Raw genomic sequence first — 23,571 nt, 5'->3', positions numbered from 1 at the left:
ATCTGAAGTTAGAAAGCGTGGCATAGACTCCTCGCACAATATTCTTTATGTGGTCCTCAGGTGATAGTTTTCTATCTAGAACCACCCCTAGATCTCTTTCTTTATCAGAATTGTTTAAAGATTTCTCACATAATATATAGGTTGTGAGGGGTCTATGTTCTCCTATTCCACATTCCATAACATGGCATTTACTAACATTAAATTCCATTTGCCGAGTGGTGCTCCATATACTTATTTTGTCCAGGTCATCTTGAAGAGCATGACAATCATCTAAGTTTCTTATCCTTCCTATTATCTTAGCATTATCAGCAAACATGTTCTTATAATTCTGTGTACCAACTGGTAGGTCATTTATGTAGACAATAAACATCACTGGTGCAAGAACTGAACCCTCTGTGGTACTCCACTTGTGACATTTCTCCTGTCCGATACATTGCCTCTGATCACTGCCCTCATTTTTCTATCAGTCAGAAAATTTTTCATTCATGTTAGAAGCTTACCTGTCACACCTAAAACTGTTTCCAGTTTCCAGAACAACCTCTTATGTGGAACTCTGTCGAAAGCATTTTTTAGGTCCAGATAAATGCAGTCAACCCAACCATCTCTTTCCTGTAATATCTATGTTGGTCGATCATAGAAACTGAGTTATTTCGATACATAGGATCTTCAAGATCGAAAACCATACTGTCTGTCTGATATTATATAATTTCTCTCCAGGTGTTCTACCCATTTAGTTTTAATTATTTTTTTCCAATATTTTGACTATTACACTTGTCAATGATACCGGTCTATAATTAAGGGGGTCTTCCCTGCTTCCACTTTTGTAGATTGGAACTATGTTAGCCGTTTTCCACACATCACCTACAACTCCTGTAAACAGGGATGCCTGAAAAATCAGTTGAAGTGGAATTATGAGCTCAGGTGCACATTCTCCCAGAACCCATGGTGAAATTCCATCTGAACCAACTGTTTTGTTCTTATTTAGCTCCTTTAGCATTTTTTTCACTTCGTCTCTAGACACCTCTATGTGCTCTATGTTGTTCACTGGAATTCTTATTGTGTGTGTGTGTGTGTGTGTGTGTGTGTGTGTGTGTGTGTGTGTGTGTGTGTGTGTGTGCGTGTGTGTGTGTGTGTGTGTGTGTGTGTACTCACCTATATGTACTCACCTATATGTGCTTGCAGGATCGAGTATTGACTCTTGGATCCCGCCTTTCTAGCTATCGGTTGTTTACAGCAATGACTCCTGTCCCATTTCCCTATCATACCTAGTTTTAAAAGTATGAATAGTATTTGCTTCCACAACCTGTTCCCAAGTGCATTCCATTTTTCTACTACTCTCACGCTAAAAGAAAACTTCCTAACATCTCTGTGACTCATCTGAGTTTCCAGTTCCACCCATGTCCCCTCGTTCTGTTATTATTACGTGTGAACATTTCATCTATTTCCACTTTGTCAATTCCCCTGAGTATTTTATATGTCCCTATCATATCTCCTCTCTCCCTTCTTTTCTCTAGTGTCGTAAGGTTCAGTTCCTTCAGCCGCTCTTCATATCCCATCCCTCGTAGCTCTGGGACAAGCCTCGTCGCAAACCTCTGAACCTTCTCCAGTTTCTTTATGTGTTTCTTCAGGTGGGGGCTCCATGATGGCGCGGCATACTCTAAGACGGGTCTCACGTAGGCAGTGTAAAGCGCCCTAAAAGCTTCCTCATTTAGGTTTCTGAATGAAGTTCTAATTTTCGCCAGTGTAGAGTACGCTGCTGTCGTTATCCTATTTATATGCGCCTCAGGAGTTAGATTAGGTGTCACATCCACTCCCAGGTCTCTTTCTCGAAACGTTACAGGTAGGCTGTTCCCCTTCATTGTGTACTGTCCCTTTGGTCTCCTGTCACCTGATCCCATTTCCATAACTTTACATTTACTGGTGTTAAACTCCAGTAGCCATTTCCCTGACCATCTCTGCAGCCTGTTTAAGTCCTCTTGGAGGATCCTACAATCCTCGTCTGTCACAACTCTTCTCATTAATTTTGCGTCATCTGCAAACATTGACATGTATGATTCCACTCCTGTAAACATATCATTTACGTAAATTAGAAAGAGGATTGGTCCCAGCACCGATCCTTGAGGTACTCCACTTGTTACTGTTCGCCAGTCCGACTTTTCGCCCCTTACCATTACCCTCTGGCTCCTTCCTGTTAGGTAGTTCTTCACCCATACTAGGGCCTTTCCGCTTACTCCTGCCTGCCTCTCAAGTTGTATAGCAGTCTCATGTGCGGTACCGTATCAAAGGCCTTTTGGCAGTCAAGAAATATGCAGTCTGCCCAGCCTTCTCTGTCCTGCCTTATCCTTGTTACTTTATGTATGTGTGTGTGTGTGTGTGTGTGTGTGTGTGTGTGCGTGTGTGTATGTGTGTACTCACCTAGTTGTACTCACCTAGTTGTGTCTGCATTGACTCTTGGATCCCGCCTTTCGAGCATCGGTTGTTTACAACAATGACTCCTGTCTCATTTCCCTATCATACCTGGTTTTAAAATTATGAATAGTATTTGCTTCCACAACCTGTTCCTGAAGTGCATTTCCATTTTCCCACTACTCTCACGCTAAAAGAAAACTTCCTAGCATTTCTGTGACTCATCTGAGTTTCAAGCTTCCATCCATGTCCCCTCGTTCTCTTACTATTCCGTGTGAACATTTCGTCTATGTCCACTCTGTCAATCCCTCTGAGTATCTTATACGTTCCTATCATGTCCCCCCTCTCCCTTCTTCTTTCTAGTGTCGTAAGGCACAGTTCCCTCAGCCGCTCCTCATACCCCATCCCTCGTAGTTTTGGGACGAGTCTCGTTGCAAACCTCTGAAGCTTTTCCAGTTTCATTATATGCTTCTTCAGATGGGGACTCCATGATGAGGCTGCATTTTAGCATCGTCTGCAAACATTGAGAGAAATGAATCGATACCCTCTGGGAGATCATTTACATATATCTGAAACAAAATAGGACCGAGTACAGAGCCTTGTGGGAACTCCACTGGTGACTTCATGCCAATTGGAGGGTCCACCCCTCACCGTAACTCTCTGCTTCCTATTGCTTAGATACTCCCTTATCCACTGGAGCACCTTACCAGCTACACCTGCCCTGTCTCTCCAGCTTATGTACCAGCCTCTTATGCGGTACTATGTCAAAGCTTTCCGACAATCCAAGAAAATGCAGTCCACCCAGCCCTCTCTTTCTTGCTTAATCTTTGTCACCTGATCGTAGAATTCTATCAAGCCTGTAAGGCAAGATTTACCCTTCCTGAACCCATGTTGGCGATTTGTCACGAAGTCCCTTCTCTCCAGATGGTGTTACCAGGATTTTTCTCATGATCTTCTCCATCACCTTGCATGGTATACAAGTCAAGGACACTGGCCTGTAGTTCAGTGCCTCTTGCCTGTCGCCCTTTTTGTATATTGGGACCACATTCGCTGTCTTCCATATTTCTGGTAGGTCTCCCATCTCCAGTGACTTACTATACACTATGGAGAGTGGCAAGCAAAGTGCCTCTGCACACTCTTTCAGTATCCATGGGTGAGATCCCATCTGGACCAACAGCCTTTCTTAACATCCAGATCCAGCAGGTGTCTCTTGACCTCCTCTCTCGTAATTTCGAACTCTTCCAAGGCCGCCTGGTTTACCTCCCTTTCTCCTAGCACAGTGACCTCACCATGTTCTATTGTGAAGACCTCCTGGAACCTCTTGTTGAGTTCTTCACACACCTCTCTGTCATTCTCTGTATACCTGTCCTCGCCTGTTCGAAGTTTCAATACCTGTTCTTTCACTGTTGTTTTCCTTCTGATGTGACTGTGGAGTAGCTTTGGTTCGGTCTTGGCTTTGTTTGCTATATCATTTTCAAAACTTTTCTCTGCTTCTCTTCTCACCCTGACGTACTCATTCCTGGTTCTCTGGTATCTCTCTCTGTTTTCTGGTGTTCTGTTATTCCGGAAGTTCCTCCACACCCTTTTGTTCAGTTTCTTCGCTTCCATACATGCCCTATTATACCATGGATTCTTCTGGTGCTTCTCGGATTTTTACTTTGGGCCGGGATGAACCTGTTTACTGCCTCCTGACACTTTTGGGTAACATAGTCCATCATACCCGCTGAACAGACTTATCTCTGAGGTCTGTGTCCCCAAGGTATTTCACTTAGGAAACTTCTCATCTGTTCATAATTTCCCTTTCGGTATGCCAGCCTTTTGATTCCTAGTTCTTTTTTGGGGGAGATAAGTCCTAGCTCTACCAGGTACTCAAAATTCAATACACTGTGGTCACTCATTCCCAAGGCGCTTCCATCTTAACTTCTCTTATATCCATTCATTTAGGGTAAATATCAAATCAAGCATTGCTGGTTCGTTTTCTCCTCTCATTCTTGTTGGTTCTTTGATGTGCTGGCTAAGAAAGTTTCTTGTTGCCACGTCCAGCAGCTTAGCCCTCCATGTTTCTGGTCCTCCATGCTGGTCTCTGTTCTTCCAATCTATCTTCCCATGGTTGAAGTCTCCCATAATTAGTAGTCCAGATCCATTCCTGCTAGCAACGGAAGCTGCTCTTTCTATTATGTTAATGGTGGCCATGTTGTTTCTATCATATTCCTGTCTAGGTCTTCTGTCATTTGGTGGTGGATTATAAATGACTACGACTATAATTTTTTCCCTCCATTTGTTACGGTACCTGCTATGTAGTCACTGAAACCTTCACAGCCCTGAATATCCATCTCCTCAAAATCCCCTTCCTTTTCTTACCAGCAGAGATACACCACCCCCACCTCTTCCTTCCCTCTCTTTCCTCATAACATAATAGTCCTGTGGGAACACTGCGTTTGTTATCGTTTTCGTGATCTTTGTTTCTGTGAGGGCTATTATGTCTGGGTTTTCCTCTAGTACCCGTTCTCCAAGCTCATTTGCTTTATTTGTAATTCCATCTATGTTAGTGTACATCGCTTTGAGGCTCACTTTCTTCTGTCCCTTCTCAAATCGCCTCCTTGGTGAGTGTTCTGCTGGTGGGGGAGGCTGTTCCATGGGTGTGAGGACCTGTGAGGGTGGATAACAGGGTCTCAGAGGTACTGGGATGAGGGGCGGGGGATCCAGTGAAGGGGGAAGGACAGGGAGGGTATGGGGTGAAAAAGGAAGGAGGACGGGAAGGAAAGGGGGGAGGGAGGACTCGGGAGGAGGGGAGGGGTAGAAGGGTGGGGATTAGGTGTGAGGGGGAGGGAGATTTGGCTGAACATTTGAGTGGGGCAGGGAGGGTTTGGGGTAGGGGGGTTTTCTATGCAGAGGAGGGAGGCGGGGTTGTCCTCCCTTCTGGTGTTACTGGGTCGCTGGTTGTGGGTTCCCCCTCGCTTCTGGGGTGTTGTGTTGGGAGCTGTGACTTTCTGGTTTTCCCCTCTCGCCCTGCGCCTCTTCCTTGCTTCTAACGCCACGGCTCTCTCCTGCCTTGTCATGTCTCTCTGGAGGAATACATTTTTGAATTTTCCCACGTTTTTCAGGGAGCTCTTCCTTGATAGAATCTTCTCCTTTGTGCTCTCGCTTGCAAACACTATCTTTATCATTCGGTCTCTGTCTTTGTTGTACCAAACTAGCCTGAAACCTTCTCAATGCTATGCTCAGCCCCTTCCATGTCTATAGTGCCTTTAGTACTTCATTCACTGCTGCTTTGTCCTTGTCATTCCACTCTGTCCTATTTGTGCCTTCCTGCTCTTTAATACCCACAGCAACCACTGATCTGTTCCTTTCCAGTAGTTGGCTAGTGGAGCGTGCCGCCTCCTGTGAGGTGGCTGCTTTCATGGCCACCTCCATCACTGCAGTCATTACTTCACAGTTATTTTTTTTTAGTATTTCCGCAAATGTTGCTTTTATTGTGGTATTCTCATCCAAAAAACTATTACCACCTTCTCCCTGGATGGTTTTCTGATTCTCAGCCTCGATATCATTCTCTTTGAGGGCTCTAATCTCCTCCTTTGCTGCTGTCAGCTCTCTTTTCAGATTGCTTATTTCGTTCTTCATTTCCTGCATCATTTCCTGCATCTCACTCTTGAAGTCCTCCAGAAACTGGGCGAACATTTCCTTCATTTCGTCACCTTGGCTCTTCCCTGTTCACCTGGTACCTCTGGCCGCCATGCTTAACCCTGTTCCTATAGTTGTACCGTGATAGGATTTGTCAGGAGGGCAGAACGGGATGGGGGAGGGAGGGAGAGAGAGAGAGGAAGAGAGAGAGAGAGAGAGAGAGAGAAGGGAGTGATAAAGGGAGAGATAAATGGGTGGGTGGGGGGATCCGACCCTTTCACTGAAGTGAGAAGAAAGTGGGAGGGGAGGGGAGGGGGAGATGGAGAGAGAGGAGAGGGAGAGAGATGGAGAGGGAGAGAGCGGGTGAGGGAGAGAACGGGTGAGGGAGAGAGGGGGGAGGTGTGTGTGTATATGTGTGTGTGTGTGTGTGTGTGTGTGTGGGCAGAGAGGGAGGGTGGAAGGAAAGAGAGGGAGAGAGAGAGAGAGAGAGAGAGAGAGAGAGAGAGAGAGAGAGGAGAGAGAGAGAGAGAGAGAGAGAGAGAGGAGAGAGAGGAGAGAGAGCAGGAGAGAGATAGAGAGTGGGAGAGAGAGAGAGTGGGAGAGAGGGAGTGAGAGAGGGAGAGAGGGGGGAGAGACTGGGGAGGGGAAGAGTGTGTGTATGGGCGATGCGGGGGACTGGGAGTGGGGGGGGGCGGAGATGGCGACCAGGTCAGGTCAGGTCAGATGGGGGGGGATAGTAAGGTCCTGATCTCAGGTGATAATGCCTTTTCCCCTGACTAAACGATTGTGTGTGTGTGTGTGTGTGTGTGCGTGTGTGCGTGTTTGTGTGTGGCTGTTTTCGCGTGTGCACACTTGTGTGCGTGTATACGTACGTGGGCGGGCGTGCGTGTATGTGTCAAGATATCCCTTATGCGTTACCTCTGCCTAAATGAGCCATCCTGAGATTTTTAAATATATATGATATCCTGAACAAGAATTTGATAATATTTTACCTCAATCTGTAAACCTGATTAATTGACTAGAGAGGGGTACACACCAGACTCCTCCAGCTCACACAACCAGATGAGTAAGGACGATGTATGATGACGATGGTTATCCATCGTTGTCTCCCACTAGGTGATTCACTAAGTGCTTATAGATTGATGAGGTCGGTTCTTCTCTGTCTACACAAAGCTCTGGAGTCAGTCACTGTCATTCCACTCTGTCCTATTTGAGCCTTCCTGCTCTTTAATACCCACAGCAACCACTGATCTGTTCCTTTCCAGCAGTTGGCTAGTGGAGTGTGCCGCCTCCTGTGAGGTGGCTGCTTTCATGGCCACCTCCATCACTGCAGTCATTACTTCAGAGTTATTTTTTTTAGTATTTCCGCAAATGTTGCTTTTATTGTGGCATTCTAATCCAAAAAACTATTACCACCTTCTCCCTGGATGGTTTTCTGATTCTCAGCCTCGATACCATTCTCTTTGAGGACTCTAATCTCCTCCTTTGCTGCTGTCAGCTCTCTTTTCAAGGTTGCTTATTTCGTTCTTCATTTCCTGCATCATTTCTTGCATCTCACTCTTGATGTCCTCCAGAAACTGGGTGAACATTTCCTTCATTTCGTCACCTTGGCTCTTCCCTGTTCCCCTGGTACCTCTGGCTGCCATGCTTGACCCTGTTCCTATAGTTGTACCATGATAGGATTTGTCAGGAGGGCAGAGCGGGATGGGGAAGGGAGGGAGAGAGAGAGAGGAAGAGAGAGAGAAAGAGAGAGTAGGGAGTGATAAAGAGAGAGATAAATGGGTGGGTGGGGGGATCCGACCCTTCCACTGAAGTGAGAAGAAAGTAGAAGGGGAGGGGGGGAGAAGATGGAGAGAGAGGCGGGAGGGAGAGAGGGAGAGAGAGGAGCGGGAGAGAGAACGGGTGAGGAGAGAGGGGGGGGGGGTGTATGGGTGTGTGTGTGTGTGTGTGTGTGTGTGTGTGTGTCTGTGTGTGTGTGTGTGTGTGTGTGTACTCACCTAATTGTGCTTGCGGGGGTTGAGCTTTTGTTGTTTGGTCCCGCCTCTCAACAGTCAATCAACTGGTGTACAGATTCCTGAGCCTACTGGGCTCCATCATATATACATATGAAACTGTGTATTGAGTCAGCCTCCACCACTTCACTACCTACTGCATTTCATTTATTAACTTCTCTGACACTGAAAAAATTCTTTCTAATGTCTCTGTGGCTCATCTGGGTACTAAGTTTCCATTTGTGTCCCCTTGTTCATGTCCCACCCATGCTGAAGAGTTTGTCTTTGCCCACCATTTCAATTCAACCTGGGAATTTTGTAGGTGGTTGTCATGTCTCCCCTTACTCTTCTGTTTTCGAGGAACGTGAGGTTCAGCCCCTTTAGCCTTTCCTTGTACCTCATACCTCTCAGTTCCGGGACGAGCCTGTCTATCATATGTGTGTGTGTGTGTGTGTGTGTGTGTGTGTGTGTGTGTGTGTGTGTGTGTGTGTGTGTGTGTGTGTGTGTGTGTGTGTGTGTGAGTGTGTGTGGTGTGTGTGTGTGTGTGTGTGTGTGTGTGTGTGTATGTGTGTTTGTGTGTGTGTGTACTCACTTAATTGTGCTTGCAGGGGTTGAACTCTGGCTCTTTGGTTCTTCCTCTCAACCGTCAATCAACTGGTGTACAGATTCCTGAGCTTACTGGGCCATGTTATATCTATATTTGAAACCGTGTATGGAGTAAGCCTCCACCACATCACTGCTAATGCATTCCACCTGTTAACTACTCTGATACTGAAAAAGTTCTTTCTAACGTCCCTGTGGCTCATTTGGGTACTCAGTTTCTACCTGTGTCCCCTTTGTTCGCGTACCACCCGTGTTAAATAGTATATTCTTATCTACCCTGTCAATTCCTATGGGAATTTGTAGATGGTGATCATGTTTTCCCTTACTCTTCTGTCTTCAGGTGTCGTGAGATGCATATCACGCAGCCTATCTTCATAACTCATGCCTTTTAGTTCTGGGACTAGCCTAGAGGCATAATTCTGAACTTTTTCCAGCTTCGTCTTGTGCATGACAAGGTACGGGCTCCATTCTGGGGCCGCATACTTCAGAAGTTGTCTTACATATGTGGTATACAAGGTTCTAAATGATTCCTTATACAGGTTCCTAAAGGCAGTTCTGCAGATGTAATTCATTTTATGTGTGCTTCAGGAAACAGGTTTGGTTTGATATCAACTCCTAGATCTTTCTCTCTGTCGGTTTCATGACGTACTTCATTTCCTGTTCTGTATCCTGTGTCTGGCCTCCTGTTTCCACCGCCTAGTTTTATTACCTTGCATTTTCTTGGGTTGAACTTTAGTAGCCATATGTTGGACCATTCATTCAGTCTATCTAGGTCATCTTGCAGCCTTCTACTATCATCCTCTGTTTCAATCCTCCTCATAATTTTGGCATCATCAGCAAACAGTGCGAGGAACGATTCTATACCCTCTGGGAGATCATTTACATATATTAGAAACAGTATGGGTCCTAGGTCTGACCTCTGTGGGACTCCACTGGTGACGTCTCGCCAATCTGAGACCTCACCCCTCACACTGACTCGTTGTCTTCTGTGCTTAGGTATTCTCCTATCCAATGGAGTACTTTCCCTTTCACTCCTGCCTGCATCTCCAGCTTTTTTACTAGCCTCTTGTGTAGTACTTTATCAAAAAGTTTCTGGCAATCTAAAAATATGCAGTCTGCCCGTTCCTCTCTCTCTTGCCTGATTTTTGTCGCCTGGTCGTACAATTCATTTAATCCTGTGAGGCAGGACTTGCCTTGCCCGAATCCATGCTGATGCTGGGTTACAAAGTTCTTTCGCTCCAGATGTTCCACTAGCTTTTTTCGCACAATCTTCTGCATGGTATGCTGGTTAGGGACACTGGCTTGTTGTTCAGTGCCTCCTGTCTATCCCCCTTCTTGCATATACGGGACTACTGTGTGGGTGTGTGTGTGTGTATAGGTGTGATTTGTGCTTAGTGGATCATGCTGTTTGCTCTGGAACCCCGCATTTCTAACAGTCGGTTGTCGAACGTACTGACTTTCGACCTATTTCTCTCTTATCATACTAAATATATCTCGTGCTCTTTCCTCTCTCTCTCTCTCTCTCTCTCTCTCTCTCTCTCTCTCTCTCCTCTCTCTCTCTCTTCTCTCCTCTTCTCTCTCTCTCTCTCTCTATCTCTCTCTCTCTCTCTCTCTCTCTCTCTCTCTCTCCCTCTCTCTCTCTCTCTCTCTCTCTCTCTCTCTCTCTCTCTCTCTCTCTCTCTCTCTCTCTCTCTCTCTCTCCTCTCTCTCTCTCTCTCTCTCTCTTCTTCTCTCTCTCTCTCTCTCTCTACCTCCTCCTCTTCACCTTTAGCTACAACATTTTAACTTAGCGCCCTCGCACTGCACCTTGGACAGCATTAAACACGTTATGAGGGGACTCATTATAACATAATGAGTCCCCTGCTGAATGTTGCAGATTAGGATGCTATTGAGCGCACGATCCGCAATGATTAAGCACTCCTCTCCGCCATCATCAGTAATCCCTCACCTGATGATTCCTTCAAGATTATGCCCAAGATTGTAATTGAGATTGCAGCGACACTTATCAGGGTCACTTCCTTCCTTCCTTCCTCTTCCTTCCCAGCAAATTAATTCATCCACCCTTCTTCCCTTTCTTCTTTTATTACCACTCACAATTACTGATGTAATCCTCATCATTACTCTGGACAGAATTTGTATTAAATATTTTCAGTTTACTGAATGTCTTGATGGATAATAACTTGTTCGGATACAATAAATCTCTTCGATTATTTTAGTAAGACACAGCGCTGTATGATGCCCGGTGCTGATGGCATGAGTAACGACTTCGTTCCTGGTGTATGTAGTCATTAAGATAGTATGAGTTTGATTATATTTATTACATCGGCCTACATTTAAATATCTCGGCTGAAAATAGTTTTTGAAAAAAAAGAACTCTTAACCGAATATTTGGGTGGAAAGCTTGAAGCATGTTGAGGATTGAGCAAGATTGAGGGCGGCAGCTGCATATGGCGTGCAGGCAAGTGACCCGGGCAGGCCAGTGTCCCGGGGCAGGCCAGTGTCCCGGGGCAGGCTGGTGTCCTGGGGCTGGCCAGTGTCCCGGGGAAGGCCAGTATCCCAGGGAAGGCTTGTGTCCAGGGCAGGCTGGTGTCCCAGGGCAGGCTGGTGTCCCAGGGCAGGCTGGTGTCCCAGGGCAGGCTGGTGTCCCAGGGCAGGCTGGTGTCCCAGGGCAGGCCAGTGTCCCGGGGCAGGCCAGTGTCCCGTGCAGGCTGGTGTCCTGGGGCTGGCCAGTGTCCCGGGTAAGGCCAGTATCCCAGGAAGGCTTGTGTCCCAGGGCAGGCTGGTGTCCAAGGGCAGGCTGGTGTCCCAGGGCAGGCTGGTGTCCCAGGGCAGGCTGGTGTCCCAGGGCAGGCTGGTGTCCCAGGGCAGGCCAGTGTCCCGGGGCAGGCCAGTGTCCCGGGGCAGGCTGGTGTCCTGGGGCTGGCCAGTGTCCCGGGGAAGGCCAGTATCCCAGGGAAGGCTTGTGTCCCAGGCAGGCAGGTGTCCCAGGGCAGGCTGGTGTCCCAGGGCAGGCTGGTGTCCCAGGGCAGGCTGGTGTCCCTAGGGCAGGCTGGTGTCCCAGGGCAGGCCAGTGTCCCGGGGCAGGCTGGTGTCCCAATGCAGGCCAATGTCCCCGGGAGGCCAGTGTCCCGAGGCAGGCTGGGGGTCCCGGGGCAGGCTGGTGTCCCGGTGCAGGTCAGTCCCGGGCAGGCCAGTGGTATGGGCATGGCTGGTGTCCCGGGCAGGCCAGTATCCAGGGGCAGGCTGGTGTCCCGGTGCAAGCTGTCCCGGGCAGGCTAGTGTCCCGGGCAGGCTGGTGTCCCGCGGTAGGTCAGTGTCCCGGGGCAGGCCAGTGTCCCAGGACAGGCCAATGTCCCGAGGCAGGCCAGTGTCCCGGGCAGGCCAGTGTCCCAGGCCAGGCGGTCTCCCAGGGCAGCCGGTGTCCCAGGGCAGGCCAGTGTCCCGGGGCAGGCTGGTGTCCCGGGGCAGGCCAGTATCCAGGCCGGCTGGTGTCCCGGTGCAAGTCAGTGTCCCAGGGCAGGCCAGTGTCCCGGATCAGGCTGGTGTCCCGGGCCAGGCCAGTGTCCAGGGCAGGCCAGTTACGCTGGGCAGATCAGTGTCAAAGGGCAGGCCGGTGTCCCGGGGCAGGCTTGTGTCCCAGGGCAGGTCAGTGTCCCGGGGCAGGCCAGTGTCCCAGGGCAGGCCGTGTCTCAGGGTGTTACGGCCCTCTCGGGTCGCAACCAGGTTCTTACTCTGATGTTGCTAGAGGAAGGGTATCCGCCCCAAGCTAGTAGTGGCTTTCAAGGGAAGAGATCCGTAACGCAAGTAAATTAAAGGGGAAGGGAAATAAAGTAAAAAACTTATAATATAATTACCGTCACCAATAAATATATATAAAAGGTTACACAAGGGGGGGTATAAACCTGTTATCTACAAAGTAGTCTTCTTCTGAAGACGCAGAGTGTTCTACGGTGCTCACGATGCTAAGCTCTTGGTGCTCTTGTGGCATTACGATGAATCCTTTGATCCGCTCGAGTCTACCCTGGCCACAGGCCAGCCAAATCACAGTTCCACTGGGGGCACCGTCGTGGAGGCCATCAACCACAAGTCCAGCCGGTAGCTGGCAGGTTCTAATCAGCGACGCTGGTTAGGCCATCCCACGATCGATACTAAGGTCGCGAACCCTAGTCAGGAGCCTCGTGTGATCCCACAGACCACTCTCCTTGCCACAACACCCCATGGTTAAGCGACTCCACCAGTCAGTCCCGGGTACTACAATCCCTCAACTGCCACATCACAGGCAGGGTAACACCACAGTGTTCATCGGGGGGCGACTCACAGCTGCTGCAGCAAACACTTGGAGACAAGTCGGCTGCCTTGGGTAGACTGATCCACTGTCCGATTCAGCAGTCCCAGGTCGACTCTGTAATCAGACACGTCATCAGTAATAGACACACTCTAGGGCACGTCACTTACCGGCTCAGACCCAAACGCCCACCTATCCACTCCCTAGATGGCGTTGCTGTCTGAGCGCCACCTCACCAGAGGTCAGCAGCGGCTGTGTTATGAGCTGATTAGGACGGGAAACTAGCCCTTGTGGCTGGTATTTCCTGTCCTCACTTGATGGCGCCGTCCATTTGGAGAGGGTTTTCGGGAGCTGACCCACAGATGGCGTGGTCGTCACTGCTCCGTGCTCGAACGTTGGCTCGGGTCCGTAACACCTCCCCCCAAAAGAATTTGGTTTGGGGTTCTAAAAAGAAAACACAAACCAAATTAGTACGGGGGCACAACTCCAAATGGACTCACGTACACTATAAACTGGAGTGATGAGGCTGTCTTGTCCACAGATCTGTACTACTGGGGAACTCTCGCACAAAGGAAACTTGCAGATGTAAGACAATGACCTGCCTGATGTACTTTTCCACACCTCCGCCGAGATGTTAATCCGGAGCATAATATCACCTCTCTCGAGTAAGGATTGGTGTAGACACGATCTGGGGCGACTCGACACTTACCTGTGTCGTGGCACCGATGATGGCTGGTCACAGACGGCATTTCTAGTACCGGTCCGGTAGTCCTTCGGGGAGACGGGAACCTGGAATACAGGGGTCTGATAATTTAGAGTAACAGCGATAGTTAAATCAGTACTCACAGCATACTCCTCTACTAGGCCCACACCTAGTCTCAACAGGGCTGCTCGTACATCGAGGATGGCATTTGCTCTGCCACCGTCAGGTCGACCAACGTTCTGTATAACGCTGCATTTAGGCTCAGCAATCACGCGGGGGTGTCAACCTGTTGGAAACAGTCACTCATATTATCATCTCTCGTACCTCCTGTATCTACCATCACCTTCCAGGTCCCTTCTTCGACTGCAACACTCACTGTGCACGTCTCCAATCCCTGGGACCTCTTCACGATGTTCATGGGAGCCATCATCTGTCGGGTCGTCCACTGGTCCTTACTGAGAACACACACGAGAATAAAACAAAATACCGCTAAGAGACATGGGGCCCACTGAGGGATAAGCTTCTTGAGCCTGTAATGTCCATAGCCGGCTACATCCATTAGCCTGGTTTGGACCAAAGAGGGCACTAAAACCTTCGCACATACCTCACATACCTCCGACGTCTGGGGAATCTCTGGCCGGTTCAAAGAACGCTGTGCTTTGCCATACCGCAAGTACTCATCTGCCTTTGCTCCAGACTCGTTGGTATCCGTGGGTCCTTGTACACGAGACCTCTCTTCTCGCTCAGTCTCTTCTGCCATCGTAACCTCATGTTCCTTATCGGGAGAAGAATCTGGAGACTCTGCTAGAGAACTGTAGACTCTGTCATCAATCTGTAGGCGAGAGGAAGGATTAAACATTTTATTTTCCGGGTCTGTTCGTACCTGGATATTACCAACGCCTGCCGTTACCTCGGACCTTGCTGTTCTGGCTGACTCGTCCGCGACCTTGGGATGATTGTTGCTCCAATCTGTCACCAAGTCGTTGGCTAGTATCACGTCAATCCCAGCTATAGGGAGGGTATCGACTACTGTCAACGCACATGTGCCGCTGAAGTAAGGCGAGTCGAGATGTATCGGCACTAAGGGGGCGACATACTGCGTCCTGGGAAACCCAACCAGGATAACCTTTTGTCTCCCGTCTACTCTCACTCTCTCGGGTAACGAGTCTCTCACGATCAGGGACTGGGCTGCTCCACTATCTCTGAGCACTACTACTGATCTACCAGTATGATCACTCGTTACATACCCGCTTGAAGTGTGAGGGGAAAACAATCTTAGTCCTTCCTGAGTAGTCATAGACTGGCTTCCTTCTGGTGGTGTTACACAGCTCATCAACATCACCTCCCTACGAGCGCCGCTACCTCTTCTGCCTGGGCACATAGCAGCTACATGCCCTTTCTGCCCACAAGTCCAGCACACCATATTCCTCCTCGGACTCCGGTGTTTAGGACTGCTAGGACTAGTCCTTCGAGGGCTACTTGCGGGCGTCTTCTCAGCGCTTCGTGGGACGGGTCTCTCCTCTTCCTGATGAGGTTTGTCAAACCGGCATTGGTAATTCCTCGGGACGTACTTAGCAGAAGGCCTGTGCGTCAGGATGTATTCCTTAGCCATGGTGGCTGCCGCACTCAAGGTTTCTACCTGTTGTTCCTCTAAGTACGTCTTCAGGTCTCCAGACAAACAATCCTTGAAGTCCTCTAACAGTATGAGCTGCTCGAGGTCTTCTTTGGTCTCCACCTTTCGAGAGGCACACCATTCCTGGAAAAGTCGCTCCTTGATAGTGGCGAATTCGGTGAAAGTGTGCTCTGAGGTCTTTTTCAGGTTCCTGAACTTCTGCATGTAAGCCTCAGGTACCAATTGGTACGCCATGAGCACGACCTTCTTCACCTTGTCATAATCGCCGGAGTCGTCAAGGGACAACGGGGAGTAAGCGATTTGGGCCTTCCCAGTCAAGACTGACTGTATCATGATGGCCCAATTCTCCCTTGGCCACTCCAAAGAGGCCGCGACTTTCTCGAAGGCCGCGAAGAACTTCGACACTTCCTTCTCATTGAATTTGGGGACCATTTTGATGTTCCTCACCGGATCGAAAATACTTGTTTCCATTCTTTGCCTCCCACCACCTAACCGCAATACTTCAAGTTCATGTTGTCTCTGTCTTTCTTTTTCTTCTCTCTCTCTCGCTGTTTCTCTTCTCTTTCTCGTTCTTCTTTTTCTCGTTTCTCTTCTCTTCCTCGCTCTTCTCTTTCTCTTTCTCGTTTCTCTTCTCTTTCTCGCTGTTCTTTTCTTCCTTCTAATTCTAAACGCCTCATCTCCAATTCCTTTTCTAGTCTCTCTCTTTCCATTTCTAATTTCTTATCTTCTCTCTCTCGCTTTCTCTTCTCTCTCTTTAGCGATTTCTAGCTTTTTCCATTCTATTTCACGGTGGATCTCTAGTTCACGCATTTTCACAGTAAGTAAACTTATATCCAGTTCACTCTCATCACTTTCGACATCACTGCTCTTACCTTCCTTATCAGTGGAAGCCATTTCCTCACCTTCTTTTATACTATGTGCTTCACTTTCCTTTTTCTCCTCGGCCTTCAAGTGTTTGTGAACCTTGGACAAGATCTCCACACGGAATCACTGGCACGTATCTTGATCTCCAGGTAGGCACTTACTAGTACGAGTTCCTGTTTCCCCAGATATTTTAATCTGGCAAGACAGTCCTCCCTGTTCAGAAAGGCCTGAACATCATCTAGATCATCGATGGTCGCTTTTTCTGCCATTGTCACAGATGGAACACTTAGCACTTAACACACCGCTTCACTTTAGCACTTAACGCACCGAGCACTGTTCTACGTCAATATTGCACTTTATCGCACCAAACACTGCACTTGCCAATATTGCACGTAATTACTCCGGGCACCGCGCTACACAATATTGCACTTAATCACAGCGAGCAAATCACTCTACAATATTGCACTGAACCACACCGAGCTCCGCACTACACAATATTGCACTTAATCACAGTGAACACCGCACTGCACAATATTGCACTTAGTCACTCCGAGCACCGCACAGGACGTATAACGTCCTAATAGTCACACACAGGGGGAATTATTTACAGGGATTACGCCACTTCACCACCCCTGTCAAACATACTTGACAAGGGGTCGGATCCTGCTGGGGATGCCAATTATGTTACGGTCCTCTCGGGTCGCAACCGGGTTCTTACTCTGATGTTGCTAGAGGAAAGGTATCCGGCCCCAAGCTAGTAGTGGCTTTCAAGGGATGAGATCCGTAATGCAAGTAAATTAAAGGGGAAGGGAAATAAAGTAAAAAACTTAATAATATAATAACTGTCACCAATAAATATATATATAAAAGGTTACACAAGGGGGGGGTATAAACACTGTTATCTACAAAGTAGTCTTCTTCTGAAGACGCGGAGTGTTCTACGGTGCTCACGATGCTAAGCTCTTGGTGCTCTTGTGGCCTTACGATGAATCCTTTGATCCGCTCGAGTCTACCCTGGCCACAGGCCAGCCAAATCACAGTTCCACTGGGGGCACCGTCCTGGAGGCCATCAACCACAAGTCCAGCCGGTAGCTGGCAGGTTCTAATCAGCGACGCTGGTTAGGCCACCCCGCGATCGATACTAAGGTCGCGAACCCTAGTCAGGAGCCTCGTGTGATCCCACAGACCACTCTCCTTGCCACAACACCCCAGTGGTTAAGCGTATCCACCAGTCAGTCCAGGGTACTACAATCCCTCAACTGCCACGTCACAGGCAGGGTAACACCACAGTGTTCATCCGGGGGGCGACTCACAGCTGCTGCAGCAAACACTTGGAGACAAGTCGGCTGCCTTGGGTAGACTGATCCACTGTCCGATTCAGCAGTCCCAGGTCAACTCTGTAATCAGACACGTCATCAGTAATAGAGACACTCTAGGGCACGTCACTTACCGGCTCAGACCCAAACGCCCACCTATCCACTCCCTAGATGGCATTGCTGTCTGAGCGCCACCTCACCAGAGGTCAGCAGCGGCTGTGTTATGAGCTGATTAGGACGGGAAACTAGCCCTTGTGGCTGGTATTTCCTGTCCTCACTTGATGGCGCCGTCCATTTGGAGAGGGTTTCGGGAGCTGACCCACAGATGGCGTGGTCGTCACTGCTCCGTGCTCGGACGTTGGGCTCGGGTCCGTAACACAGGGCAGGCTGGTGTACAGGGGCAGGCTGGTGTCCCGGGGCAGGCCGGTGTCCCAGGGCAGGCTGGTGTCTGAGGGCAGGCCAGTGTCCCGGGGCAGGCTGGTGTCCCAATGCAGGCCAATGTCCCTCATTGGTTCTTTCGAAGAGGATGCAGGAATTGCCGGTGTTCCTCCCTTAAGGCATCATTCTGAACACAGCACCACCTTGTCCTGACGCTCTCTGTGCTCATTCAGCTAAATTGAGTAGAGAGCGTCGTGCTGGTTAGACTACTCAACTGCTTCACCTCCTGCTTCATCTACGACGGCGGTCGCAGCAGAATCCGACCGAAGTCGTCGCTCGAAGGGGAGAAAGACATTGAGTACAGTGGGTAGAGATCGGGGATAAGGGTAATTTGTATATGAGCAGTGAAAGACTTGTGGATCCCATACCAGTGTTTATAGACGTTCTAATTCCTGCTAGTGCTCTGTAGCAGTCGATGGGAATGAGGAAATTCTTGTCAGGGCTAAAGGCAGATTTCCCATGTTTGTGTAAGACACTAAATGTTGGGTGCATCACCGGGTACGAACGTTCTACTTCACCACAGTGGGTCGGGGGATCGAAACCGAGCCGCGCGCGCGTGTGTGTGTGTGTGTGTGTGTGTGGGAGGGTTCGAAAGACGCGTCAAACCATTGTATTTAAGATACCTCGTGAGGATCGCTCTATCCATCTCCACTGCCAGGGGCTGTGGGTGGCCTCTGATGTATGGTAATTGTGTAAGTGTGTGAGGCCGGCTGTATAAATGAGTAAGTTCTTATGTGCATATTTCTGGTGATTCATTATTCACTAAAGCCTGAATTAAAGGTCAGGTGTCAGCCGCATTGTCACACAACACATGTAGAGGTGAAGTGAAGTGTGGACGAGGAGATAATCACCCTTGTTGACATCTTGTCAGTCCAGAGGGATTTATGTCTTGTGTACACAGACATACATTGTGTGTGTGTGAGTGTAGTTACACACGGGAACATAGTTTACATAGATTAGCCAAGGACTGAGAAGGATGTCCATGTAATATTTTATATTCCATTCTGGTAGAATTGTGATAATTCAATCATTGTTGTTGATTTTTATTACTATGTACTATAATCTTGCAGTTGTGGAATTCCAGTACTGAGCTCTCAGGTTTGTGTCAGTGTGTAACGTCAGGGATTCCTGGCAATTGTTCATTGTGGAGTAATACCAGATTGTGGTGTTAATTTCTTGTTTTGTTCGCAGGGCCGTGACAAGTGTGATATATATATATATATATATATATATATATATATATATATATATATATATATATATATATATATATATATATATATATATATATATATATGTCGTACCTAGTAGCCAGAACGCACTTCTCAGCCTACTATGCAAGGCCCGATTTGCCTAATAAGCCAAGTTTTCATAAATTAATTGTTTTTCGGCTACCTAACCTAACCTAACCTATAAAGATAGGTTAGGTTAGGTTAGGTAGGGTTGGTTAGGTTCGGTCATATATCTACGTTAATTTTAACTCCAATAAAAAAAAATTGACCTCAGACATAATGAAGTGGGTAGCTTTATCATTTCATAAGAAAAAAATTAGAGAAAATATATTAATTCAGGAAAACTTGGCTTATTAGGCAAATCGGGCCTTGCATAGTAGGATGAGAAGTGCGTTCTGGCTACTAGGTACGACATATATATATATGTCGTACCTAGTAGCCAGAACGCACTTCTCAGCCTACTATGCAGGGCCCGATTTGCCTAATAAGCCAAGTTTTCATGAATTATTTGTTTTTCGACTACCTAACCTACCTAACCTTATCTAACCTAACTTTTTCGGCTACCTAACCCAACCTAACCTATAAAGATAGGTTAGGTTAGGTTAGGTTAGGTAGGGTTGGTTAGGTTCGGTCATATATCTACGTTAATTTTAACTCCAATAAAAAAAAGTTGACCTCATACATAATGAAATGGGTAGCTTTATCATTTCATAAGAAAAAAATTAGAGAAAATATATTAATTCAGGAAAACTTGGCTTATTAGGCAAATCGGGCCTTGCATAGTAGGCTGAGAAGTGCGTTCTGGCTACTAGGTACGACATATATATATATATATATATATATATATATATATATATATATATATATATATATATATATATATATATATATATGTCGTACCTAATAGCCAGAACGCACTTCTCAGCCTACTATGCAAGGCCCGATTCGCCTAATAAGCCAAGTTTTCCTGAATTAATATATTTTTCTAATTTTTTTCTTATGAAATGATAAAGCTACCCATTTCATTATGTATGAGGCCAATTTTTTCTATTGGAGTTAAAATTAACGTAGATATATGACCGAACCTAACCAACCTTACCTAACCTAACCTAACCTATCTCTATCGGTTAGGTTAGGTTAGGTAGCAGAAAAAGTAAGGTTAGGTTAGGTTAGGTAGGTTAGGTTGTCGAAAAAACATTAATTCATGAAAACTTGGCTTATTAGGCAAATTGGGCCATGCATAGTTGGCTGAGAAGTGCGTTCTGGCTATTAGGTACGACATATATATATATATATATATATATATATATATATATATATATATATATATATATATATATATATATATATATATATATATATATATATATATATATATATATATATATATATATATATATATATATGTATATATATATATATATTAGTATATTTTGGTAGCAGTCTTTCCTGTAGACATATATTATTTTATATGACCGAAAAAGTAAGATTAATAATTCTAACACGAATTTTCTCAATCTTTCGTACATTACGCTTCACTGTTGGGGGTAAATCAAAAATCAATTCTCCAAAATTCATTTTTATTTCTAGTCTGACGTGACACGGGCGCGTTTCGTAAAACTTATTACATTTTCAAAGACTTTAGTTCACAAATACACAACTGAATAGAACTTACGTATCTCGATTTTATATCTACATTTGAGTGAGGTGGAAGGGGTGATGTGGCATTAACACAAGACAGAACAAAATGTGGTATTAATAGGGTATTAATTTCATCAACACAAGACAGAACAAGGGTATTAATAGGGTATTAATTTCATCAACACAAGACAGAACACGAAACAATGGATATTGAATAGAAGTGTTTGTAGAAAGCCTATTGGTCCATATTTCTTGATGCTTCTATATTGGAGCGGAGTCTTGAGGTGGGTAGAATATAGTTGTGCAATAATTGGCTGTTGATTGCTGGTGTTGACTTCTTGATGTGTAGTGCCTCGCAAACGTCAAGCCGCTGCTATCGCTGTATCTATCGATGATTTCTGTGTTGCTTGCAAAGATTTCTCTGATGATGGTTTGGTTGTGGGAAGACATTATATGTTCCTTAATGGAGCCCTGTTGCTTATGCATCGTTAATCGCCTGGAAAGAGATGTAGTTGTCTTGCCTATATACTGAGTCTCCACCTGCCAAAGATTATTGGGGAATATAATCCTGGATACGCGCATGGAAATGTTAAGACACATAAGCCTGGAAACCCACTTCGGCCAATTATCAGCCAGATACCCACACCCACGTACAGACTGGCGAAGCGACTCAACGGCTTGCTGACTCCTTATGTCCCTTGCGCCTTTAGCCTGAAGTCTCCAAAGGAATTTGTTGACTTGCTGCGGGGAACATGGGCCACAGGGATAAGAGCCTTGTTGGACGTAGAATCACTGTTTACCAACGTACCTCTGGATGAAACAATCAGCATGATATCGGACAGAGTGTATCGTGATATGGCCTGTACTTCTCTTGACATACCAGAAATCATTCTAAGGAAACTACTCTAATGTGTAATGTAAACTACTGGAAAATGAGTAATGTGGGTTACTCAGTTTCCACCTGTGTCCCCTTGTTCGCGTCCCACCAGTGTTTAATAGTTTATCCTTGTTTACCCGTCGATTCCCTTGAGGATTTTGTAGGTTGTGATCATGTCTCCCTTTACTCTTCCGTCTTCCAGTGTCGTAAGGTGCATTTCCCGCAGCCTTTCCTCGTAACTCATGCCTCTTAGTTCTGGTACTATTCTAGTGGCATACCTTTCGACTTTTTCAAGCTTCGTCTTGTGCTTGACAAGGTACGGGCTCCATGCTGGAGCCGCATACTCCAGAATTGGTCTTACATATATGGTGTACAAGATTCTGAATGATTCCTTTCGCAGGTTCCTGAACGCTGTTCTGATGTTCGCCAGCCTCGCATATGCCGCAGACGTTATTTTCTTTATGTGGGCTTCAGGAGACAGGTTTGATGTGATATCAACTCCTAGATCTTTCTGTCCGTTTCATTAATTACTTCATCTCCTTTTCTGTATCCTGTGTCTGGCCTCCTGTTTCCATTGCCTAGTTTCATTACTTGGCATTTACTTGGGTTGAGCTTCAACAGCCATTTGTTGGACCATTCACTCAGTCTGTCTAGGTCATCTTGTAGCCTCCTACTGTCATCCTCAGTTTCATTCCTCCTCATAATTTTTGCATCATCGGCAAACATTGAGAGAAACGATTCTATACCCTCTTGGAGATCATTTACATATATCAGAAATCGTATAGGTCCAAGGACTGACCCCTGTGGGACTCCACTCGTAACGTCTCGCCAATCTGAGACCTCACCCCTCACACTGACTCGTTGTCTCCTGTTGCTTAGGTACTTCTTAATCCAATGGAGTACCTTCCCTTTCACATAATCCTGCATCTCCAGCTTTTTCACTAGCCTCTTGTGTGGTACTGTATCAAAAGTTTTCTGACAATTGAAAAATATACAGTATGCCCACTCTTCTTTTTCTTGCCTTATTTTTGTTGCCTGGTCGTAGAATTTAAGTAACCCTGTGAGGCAGGACCTGCCATCCCTGAACCTATGTTGATGTTGTGTTACAAAGTTCTTTCGCTCCAGATGCTCCACTAGCTTTCTTCGCACAATCTTCTCTATCAGCTTGCATGGTATGCAGGTTAGGGACACTGGCCTGTAGTTCAGTACCTCTTGTCTATCCCCTTTCTTGCATATTGGGACTACGTTAGCTGCTTTCCAAATATCTGGTAGTTATCCTGTTGCCAGTGATTTGTTATACACTATGGAGAGTGGTAGGCACAGTTTTTCTGCCTCTTTCTTTAGTATCCAAGGGGAGATTCCATCTGGGGCTATAGCCTTTGTCACATCCAACTCTAGTAAACACTTCCTTACTTCCCCTCTGGTAATCTCAAACTCTTCCAGTGGTTCCTGGTTAGCTATTCCCTCTCTTATCTCTCGAATTTCTCCTTGTTCAAAGGTGAAGACCTCCTGGAATTTCTTAATCAGTTCCTCACACACTTCTTTGTCGTTTGTGTTTGCGTGTGTGTTTTTTACTATTCCTGTCACATCTAAGTGTGTAATTACCAAAGTGTAGTTACAGGATGAGAGCTATGCTCGTGGTGTCCCGTCTTCCCAGCACTCTTTGTCATATAATGCTTTGAAACTACTGACGGTCTTGGCCTCCACCACCTTCTCACCTAACTTGTTCCAACCGTCTACCACTCTGTTTGCGAAAGTAAATTTTCCTATATTTCTTCGGCATCTGTGTTTAGCTAGTTTAAATCTATGACCTCTTGTTCTTAAAGTTCCAAGTCTCAGGAAATCTTCCCTATCGATTTCATCAGTTCCTGTTATATTTTGTATATAGTGATCATATCACCTCTTTTTCTTCTGTCTTCTAGTTTTGGCATGTTTAATGCCTCTAACCTCTCCTCGTAGCT

General features: G+C 46.6%; 1 protein-coding gene across 1 annotated transcript in view; it reads right to left on the bottom strand.

Moving 5' to 3' along the window:
* Positions 1 to 23,571, bottom strand: part of LOC138350331 (myb-like protein X) — a 165,753-nt gene that overhangs the window by 13,417 nt on the left and 128,765 nt on the right. The window contains exons 6-7 of the mRNA XM_069300957.1: positions 16,059 to 16,205; positions 14,223 to 14,441 (exon numbers count right to left, since the gene is read on the bottom strand). Coding sequence (XP_069157058.1) covers positions 14,223 to 14,441; positions 16,059 to 16,205 — 366 coding nt within the window. The remainder of the gene's footprint in view (positions 1 to 14,222; positions 14,442 to 16,058; positions 16,206 to 23,571) is intronic.

The sequence above is a fragment of the Procambarus clarkii genome, chromosome 45 (assembly GCF_040958095.1).
Source record: "Procambarus clarkii isolate CNS0578487 chromosome 45, FALCON_Pclarkii_2.0, whole genome shotgun sequence".
NCBI lineage: Eukaryota > Metazoa > Arthropoda > Malacostraca > Decapoda > Cambaridae > Procambarus > Procambarus clarkii.
Note: the sequence above shows the minus strand (reverse complement) of the source record. Positions and strands in the feature narration are given on the sequence as shown.